Here is a 9,410-nt window from a genome sequence, read left to right on the forward strand (position 1 = left end):
CAGCTATTTCACTATTTTAGATACTACGATAGCTGAAAAGGTTCTAAATGAAATGAGTTTGGGAAGTCTCAACCCTGTTTTTAGTGGGCATGGGATCACAGCACAAAATGATCCCTGTCGTGGCACTGATTGGCACTCTCAGAGTTCACGGGATGGTTGGTGTGAGAAGTGGAAATGTCACATTGCTGTAGTAAGTGGTGTTCCTCTGTGGTTGACACTGAGGCACATTTTTGAATAGAGTAGAGGAAGTTTTTCTCTGCATCAAGCCTGTTATACTTCATCAGTAAATGCTTGATGATTCTGGGTTGCAGAAATGGGATGGTGCTCTATTTCCAAGTGCTAAGAGATCTCACCTAAATGAGCACAAAATCTGTGTAAAGAAAACAGAAAATGTAAATATTTGAAAAAGGGATTAATGACCATTTATAGCCTGATGATTATTGATTCATTTTGATTATTTTGCTAAAGATGAGCAATTTAAAAGTTATGTTGTGTTGTACTTAACTGGTATTTAAAGACATTTTTAAAATTCAGGGGTTCTTTTTGAGTTATATTCTTGAAATATAATTTTGTTAAGCTAATTTGCCATTTTTTTTGCTGTCAAAATAGTTTTAGTCTTTTTTATTTGTTATCAGGTATGATGGCTCCTTGACACCAGTCCCACCTCTGGATTATGGGTTACCCAAATTACATTATTTTGAAGACTGGGGAGTCGTGACTTATGGAGGTGCTTTACCAGCAGAAGTTAACCGGCCCTTCCTGTCCTTCAAATCGAGTAAACTGGGAGGGCGTGCAATCTACGACATTGTTCATCAGAAAAAATATTCACAGTGGATTAATGGTTGGAAGAATTTCAATGCTGGGCATGAACATCCTGATCAGAACTCTTTCACATTCGCACCTAATGGTGTGCCTTTCATCACAGAGGCTTTGTATGGCCCAAAATACACCTTCCTCAACAATGCTGTAATGTTCTCTCCAGCTACATCAGACACTTGCTTCAACCCTTGGGAAGGGCAGGTGACAGAAGCGTGCAACTCAAAGTGGTTGAAATATAAACATGGGATTTCTGGGGATTGTCATGGCCAGGTCATTGCAGCTTTGGAGCAGAATGGTGTGGTCTTTATCAGAGGAGAGGCAGTGGGGGCCTACAGTCCTAGCCTGAAACTGAAGAGTTCCCAAAGGAACCTCCTCCTTCTGCAACCCCAGCTTTTACTCCTAGTGGATCAAATCCACTTGGAAGAAGACAGCCCACTTGAGAAAATGAGTGCATTTTTCCATAACACAGATGTGGCCTTTGAGGAAATCTCTAAAGATGGAGTGAATGGAGCATGTGTTAGACAAAAGGATGGCCAGTATACAATGTTCTGGATGGATGATAAAGGCAATAGTGAAAAGGCTGCACTGGCATTCAAGACTTACCCCCGTGGATACCCATACAATGGAACGCATTATGTGAATGTCACAACCACACTGAGGTACCCAGTCACCAGAACAGCCTATATCTTCTTTGGACCTTCTGTGGAGATTCAAAGCTTTAGCATTCGAGGAGATTTGGATCGAGTAGATGTATATCTAGCAACAAATGACAAAACCTATACAGTTTATCTCTTAACTGGGGAAACTGCTGTGAAACCACTCTTTGCTATGGTACTAGCTGACCGCCAGAAAATTGTGTTTGACAGGGCTTCTGCAATCAGGGATGTTTCAGTGCAGGAGGTGGAAGATTACGCAAATGTTGTTGAGGAAAATCTTCAGCATGCAAAACCAGTGTTTCAGCAGCTAGAAAAACAGATCTTGGCTCGAGTCCTGAACACTGATAACTTCCGAAAGACTGCCGAGCGTCTTCTAAAACTATCAGACAAAAAGAAGACAGAGGAAGCCATTGAAAATTTTTTTTCTATTTCATTTGGACAAACCAAGGCCAAAAAAATGAGGAAAGGAAAAGGCGATGGTGATAAATTTTCCAACAGCCTTCCAGATATTTTTGCACAAATCGAACTGAATGAGAAAAGGGAGCGGAAGAAGTTACTGCAGCGAATGCAAGACGAAACCTCTGATGAGAGAAATGAGGATATGAGGGAGATTTTTGACTTTGTGGACTTTCCTTACGTGAAACCAGAACAAGGCACAAATAAAGATGTTAAAAATGGTTCTGTCAAACTAGGAGCCACTGTTCGAAGCACTGCACAATCCCTTTCGGCTTCCTACACAAGAGTTTTCTTAATTTTAAATATTGCAACCTTCTTCTTCCTGTTAGCATTACAGCTAATTCGGTTTCAGAAAGCTCCAAGCTTGCACGCCCAAAGATTTCTCTATGCCGTGCTTCTACTGGACAGCTTTGTACTGCTTTGCTTGTATTCCTCTTGTTCTCAAGCACAGTGCTAGATTAAGGAAGCCATCTCGTGAAAGACTAAATAATTATGCAGTAATATTACTAAACTGAGTATACTTAATGCAAGTACGAAGTTTGCACATACCTTTTAACAGATTTTTTACAAAAAGATATTTAACAGGAAAGCCAAAGATTTGATGAATCATCATTAAAAATGCAGATAAATGGACCCTCCATTATCCACTCCTATTATCTGCCATCCTGATTATCTGCCAGAATTTTCCCAGGACAAGGCCTTGTGTGACATCGCCTCACTGCACAGCTTCTTTTGTTACTTGTATTTCATCTCTTCTCGGTGAATAAAACGACATGTTGTTTCTTTTGTTATTTGTATTGTGCTTGCCTTCATTCCTGTTCCGAGGGTATCTCAGTGTAAAACCAGAATATGGGGAAGTCTTGATAATCTGCCAATCTTCATGATCCACCAGGAGGGATCCCTTCATTAGGGTGGTTCAAGGCATTCCACTGAACTAAAATGTTCAATTTATTGAACAAGCCCATTGTTTTATTATTTTTAATTTGACTTTTTTCACTATATATTCCTGGTATATGTAATGTGTGTTTAAATGGTGTTCAGGTGGACCTGTACCTTCTCTTTATTTTTGAAAATTCTGTGCTCTTTTATCATGATTCCTCTGGTTACTGGTGTGATCTCAGTGAACAGCAATGACTGTGTTCACAATATGTCTACTGACTGCAGCTGGATTGTTCAGTTTGTTGTTCTTTCCATGATCACTCATTAAAGCACAAATGTTATTAAGCATCCTTAAACTTAAAAAAAAAAAAAAAAAAAAAAAAAATTAGCTGACTCAGAATTTTTTCTTTAAAGAATTTGAGTTATGGTTCATTGTTCTTTACATTTAATGGGTGGAATATAGATCAGCAACAAAAATTGTGCACAGGCCTGTTGGAATTTCCAATATGCAACCTCACTGAGAGTGCAGAGTGAGAAAATTACCCCTCTACTTCCTTTCACTGTTCTTTTCCCCAAAATACACTGCTTTGCAGTTCTCTGTATTGCCATCTGTCTCCCATCCTGTGTCTTCTTGCAATCTTCTGCATTCCTCCTCAGTTTGCCACACCCCTTAAATTGGTATTGTCAGAAAACATCAATATTATTCCTCATGTGTCAATGTGCAAGTCACTTCGATAAATGGATGTAAAAGAGGTGCTGGCAGAGATCCGTGGAGCACACAAAGACAAACATCCCCCCAATCCAAAAAATATCCATGGATTCCTAGCCACCTCTATCCAGGCAGCTACATTTTCTTTAATACCATGTGTCTTTATTTTCATAGCAAGGCCCTTATGAAACCCTATTAAACATCTTCAGAAAATTCATATATACAACATCCACTGCACTCCTTTTGTCCATAGACCATATGAATTGCTCACACAATTCACATAAATTTGTCAGGCACAACCTGCCCTTTAAAATTCATGCATTCCAAAATGTTCACTGATTTCATCTCCTACTTTGGATGGACTTTAGATGGGTAATGTTGAGTCTAACATTGCCATGAGGAGACTCGCCCGCCTGGAGCACATGTCAGAAATTCAGGCACACGCTGCCCATCATTTCCAACCTTTCGAGTTAATAGTTGGAAAAATGTGGGCAGTGTGTCTGAATTTCTGATATGTGCTGATGATAGATGAGGCTCCCCCCGGCAATGTGAGCGTGTAAAACTACCCATTGAAGGTTTACTTACAATTGGGTTAAGGCTATGTGGCCTATAGTTTTCTGGTGTGTCTTTCACCCTCCTTGAAGATTTCCAAAGATTTTTGAAAAGTATGGTTAGTGCCTCAACTACCTCCTCCACCAGATCCTTTTTATATTCTAGGATGTATTCCATCTGGGCCTGGTTACTTTTCAATTGTATCCCCACTAGCTTTTGTAATAAAGTAGTTCTTTCTGAATATTTATCTTCAGTAGTGGCTTTTCCACATCCTCCTTAAGTGATCCTGCAACCACACTTCCACCTTCCTCTGTAAAATCTGATGTGAAATACCTAAGAGTATCTCCAGCAGTCACTCACTCTCGAGCACAAATGGCCCTTTTGCCTCCAAATGGTTCGACCCCTTTAGCTCTCTTCTTTCTTTTGTGCTTATAAAAGTCTTGCTGTTTTCCTTTATGTCGACTACTAGGCTTATTCATACTCTTATCTTTCCTAATCTCCCTTTTTGTTTCCCTTCTATATTTTTTATATTTTGTGTAGTTTCTTCTATATTATTCACTCATATTCATTATATGCCTCTGTCTAAACCTAGTTTTGCTCCCTTTGCCAATTTTTCCTTCCTTATCCATAGAACCTCAGACTTTCATTTCTTCTTATTCATCTGGTATTTGAAATTCTCCCACTGTTAGCCCGCTGTTGTCTCTGTCACTTTTCCAACCAATGAATCTGGGCTAGGTCCTTGTCCATGCCAATAAAATGAGCTAATTTCTAGTTGAACAGCCTTGGTTCAGTGGCAGCCCTCTTATTCCTGAGTCAGAAGGTTGTGGATACAAGCTCTGCTCCAGAATTTGAGCACAAAATCTAGCCTGGCACATCAGTGCAGTACTGAAAGAGGTAATGCATTCTCAGAGATCAGTAGCGGAGCTGGGTTAAGAATTCTTGGTGCCCTGGGCAGCAAGAACATTCTGACCCCTGCACAACCCCCACCCCCTCAACCCCACTCCCCATCCATTAAAACATCTTGCTTCCTGACAGTATGTTTAAATGCTATTAATCCAGTGATTGTATGGAGTTTTTCTGTGTTATGGTGAGTTTTACCGGGGTTGTGGGGGGGGTGCTCATATTTGCTCGGGAGCCCCTGGGCAGGGGACCCATAGGCCTGTGCGTTAATCTTCCATTGGGCACTATTTTCCATACTTTCTACCTTGGAATACCTTATTTATCTGGAGCCAAATCTAGTACTGCATCATTTCTTGTTAAACGTGTAACTTTCTAATTAAGGAACCGACATTTTCGAGACTGCTCCACATTTTGACCACAGACTTCTTTCATATCCCAGACTGCCTTAGGGTAATTAGAGTCCCCCATTATTAAAACTCTGTTATTTTTCAAGCCTCTCTATTGCCTACAAGCCTCATCCTCAATTTTACTCCCACTGTTTGGTAGCTTATAATTTAAACTCTCAATGTATGGTAACAGATTCTTTTTTATTTCTTAACTCAACCCAGACAGATGCTGACTGCACACCACTCTCAATAAAAAAAAAATATTTTCAATGGTTGTATTCATGTTTTTAATTAATAATGCTTTTTTTATTTTTTATTTCCCTGTCTTTTATCTTTTTTCTAAGGTCTAAGTTACACAGGAAAATGGGAAGCAATTTATACCAGATTAGGGCCATGGGCGATTGAGGAAGAAGGTGGGAACTGGGGGATCAAGTCATGAGATTAGGACTGCAGCAGGAAGGAAGCAGAGCATTGGGGATGGAGCAGGTGAGGGGTCAGATAGAGCGGGCCACGGCCTGATGGGCTCGTGCCGGACCTGGAGTAAACAAGGGGATGGAGTCTGGGAAGCAAAGAACTTGCATTAATATAGCACCTTTCACACCCTCAGGACGTCTTTTGAAGTGTAGTCTTTGTTGTAAGGAAATGTAGCAGCACATTTGCAAACAACTAAGAGATAAATGTTAAATCAAATAAGCATTGATTGAGGGATAAGTATTGACCAGGGCACTGGGAGAACTCCCCTATTCTTATTTAAATTGTACCATGGGATCTTTTGCATCCACCTGAGAGGGCAGATGGGGCCTCGGTCTCTACCAAAAGATGGCACCTCTGACTGTGCACCATTCCCTCAGTTCTGCACTGAACGTCAGCCCAGATTACGTGTTCAAGACTCTGGAGTGGGCCTTGAACTTCTGACCATCTGACTCAGGCAAGAATACTGCCACTGAGACATATAGGAGCACGTGATGGAATTAAAGCCTTGGCTTGGTAGAATTTGGGAGTAGCTGGGCTTGGGGAGGAAATTCTAGAGATTGGGAAGATTCAGGCAGTTACAGAAGGTGTTGAAATATATAGGGGGTTATTTTGGCCAAAAGTTGAAAACAGGCGCTAAATGGGTGCTGTGCTAATAAGACACGCCTGTTTGAGAGTTTGGTTGTAGCACGCAATTTTGGTCCTAATTGCTGATTGCCATAATCTGAATTTGCCTGGAGGTGCTAAACCAGATACCTGCAGGTTTAGCACTCAAGTGCTGATTAGAAGCAATTTTCGTGGAGCAGTATATGTAGGCTCCTCGCACCCACTTCCATTGAAGGGGGGGTATTTTCACCTAAAAGAAAACGGGTGTGTTGGGGGTAAGCTAAAGTGTTAAAAAATCAGAATCCCAACCTGAGCCTGCCTCCAACTCACCCATTTCCAGTTTTAATAGAGGCGGGATGGGGGTCGGGCGGCCAATCCACTGCCAGGAGGCGGGTCGTCTAACTATTTTAATGAGGCTGGAAGTCTCTTTAACCTCCATTTTGTATTTAACTTTAGCTTGTCGGGTTTTGCACATCTCGTGAAACCCGCCAGCTAAAGCAAGGCGAGGACTGCTGCCTTTACATTTACCTGCTGAATCCAGGGTCCCCGCCTAACCCACCCCCGCGATCGGGGACCGCCCCCCCCATGAGGCCTCTGATCACCGCCCCAGGCCTCCAAATCCTCCACAAGCCTCCCCATCCCCCCGGCCTCCGATTGCCCCATCTCCCCCCACCAGGTCACCGATCCTCCGCCAGGCTGTTCTCCCCCCCCACCCCCTCCCCCCCCACTCAGGCCTCTGATCCTCCCACGAGGCCCTCCACACCCACCCCCGCTCCTCCGGCCCCCTGATCCCTTCAGACCCCCCCCATGTGCTGCTCCCGGACCCCGATCCTCACCCGACTCCCCCCACCCCCTCCACTGCTCCGGCTGGCCCGCGTTCTTTTCAGACCCATCCCGTGCTCCTCCGGCCGACCCCAGCCCCCACGTGATCCCTCCCTCCCTCCTCTATGCGGCCTAGTGTCACAGGCCTATCCACCCAGAGTCAGTCAACCTCTCAATCTGGCTGGCTGCGAATGGGACGCAACGGCTTCCCATTCAAATCGGGTCCTTCTGTTAAATTCAGCAGGGTCTGCAGGAAACCCATTCTCTTGGTTTCCCGACCACCTCGGAGCCACCCTCTCCCCCCCCCCCCCCCCCCCCCCCCATCTTCCCCATTAAAATTCAGCCCAAGTTGTTGAATCCGCTGGCTGGCACACAGCAGCACGTTGCAGGATGGCTCGGACTGAGAGAGAGGGTGCACAGGTTCTCGGACATAGCATTGGAGGTCCTGATGTAGGAGATCCAGAGGAGGAGGGATGTCCTATACCCGCAGGGGGGAAGGGCGCCACCTCGCCCTTCTGTCCCTCTCTCCTGCAGCAGCTGGTGCTGCTCTGCCTGACCTCATGTCCTCCTCCCATTCCTCGTCCAGACCAAGAGGGACCAAGATGCCCATGACCAAGCGTTCCATTTCTCCTGGTGACTCCTATAAGGTGGAGTAGCACAGCACTTATTCTTTTAGGTGAAGTCCTCAGAGAATTTAGAAAATAAATGTTGCTCGAGTGTTGAAGTCTTGACAATGTCCCAGAAAGTCTCCCGAGGTGTTTCAGCGGTCCTCTTCACAGCTCCAGCAGCAAGTGAACATGAAATGGTGAGTATCCCTTTAAGTAGTGCTTGAAATCGACATCAACGCCGCGTTTACTCCCAAACAGCTGGTTGCTGTTAAGAGAGGGCGTTAGGACAAGCGCTGGCCACCAAAATGCCATGCAGCCTCTTTAATGAGCCCTAGCAGGGATTTTCAGTAGCAATCAGCCTCTTATGTGCTCCTGGCAGGTGGGGCTCTCCAACAGGAGCATGCATTTGTGAAATGGGCACAAAAAACATTTTATCTGGTCAACGACTGGATGATCCCCTGACATCAGTAGTAGAGAAAATGCTAGAATCTATTATTAAGGATGTAGAAAATAATAATAGGATTGGGCAGAGTCAACATGGATTTATGAAAGGGAAATTGTGTTTGAAAAATCTGTTAAAGTTTGTTACATAACATAAGAACATAAGAAATAGGAGCAGGAGTAAGCCATTTGGCCCCTCGAGCCTGCTCCGTCATTCAATAAGATCATGGCTGATCTGATCTTGGCCTCAACCCCACTTCCCTGCCCGTTCCCCATAACCCTTGACTCCCTTATCATTCAAAAATCTGTCTATCTCCACCTTAAATATATTCAATGACCCAGCCTCCACAGTTCTCCGGGGGTAGAGAATTCCAAAGATTTACGACCCTTTGAGAGAAGAAATTCCTCCTCATCTCCATTTTAAATGGGCGACCCCTTATTCTGAAACTATGCCCCCTAGTTCTAGATTTTCCCATGGGGGGGACACATTCTTTCTGCATCTACCCCGTCAAGCCCCCTCAGAATCTTATACGTTTCAATAAGATCACCTCTCATTCTTCTAAACTCCAATGAGTATAGGCCCAACCTGCTCAACCTTTCTTCATAAGACAGCCCCTTCATCTCAGGAATCAACCTAATGAATCTTCTCTGAACTGCCTTCAATGCAAGTATATCCCTCCTTAAATAAGGAGACCAAAACTGTATGCAGTACTCTAGGTGTGGTCTCATCAATGCCCTGTACAGTTGTAGCAAGATTTCCCTACTTTTATACTCCATCGCCCTTGCAATAAAGGCCAAGATTCCATTTGCCTTCCTAATTACTTGCTGTACCTGCATGCTAACTTTTTGTGATTCATGTACAAGGACCCCCAGATCCCTCTGTATCGCAGCATTTTGTAGTCTCTCCATTTAAATAACAATTTGCTTTTTTATTTTTCCTACCAAAGTGGATAACCTCACATTTCCCCACTATAGTAATCTGGGATGTAATGTTTAAGTTATCCACCAGATGGAGCCAAAGATTAAGGGATCATATTCACCAGTGTTTAAGGTAATGTCCTGGTACACCAGTTAGTATGGTAATGTGGCATTGCATTATGGGTAT

At 43.6% G+C, this 9,410-nt stretch overlaps 1 protein-coding gene across 2 annotated transcripts in view; it reads left to right on the forward strand.

Moving 5' to 3' along the window:
• The window catches only part of dse (dermatan sulfate epimerase), a 104,904-nt gene extending 99,277 nt beyond the window's left edge, over positions 1–5,627 (forward strand). For both annotated transcript variants that reach the window (XM_085997363.1, XM_085997364.1), the window contains exon 6: positions 636–5,627. In XM_085997363.1, the coding sequence (XP_085853489.1) occupies positions 636–2,388 (1,753 nt within the window). In that variant the 3' untranslated portion in view covers positions 2,389–5,627. The remainder of the gene's footprint in view (positions 1–635) is intronic.
• The last annotated feature ends 3,783 nt before the right edge of the window (positions 5,628–9,410 follow it).

Source organism: Somniosus microcephalus, chromosome 9, assembly GCF_052327205.1.
Source record: "Somniosus microcephalus isolate GS21.2 chromosome 9, FLI_Smic_1.0, whole genome shotgun sequence".
In the NCBI taxonomy this organism is placed as follows: Eukaryota; Metazoa; Chordata; class Chondrichthyes; order Squaliformes; family Somniosidae; genus Somniosus; species Somniosus microcephalus.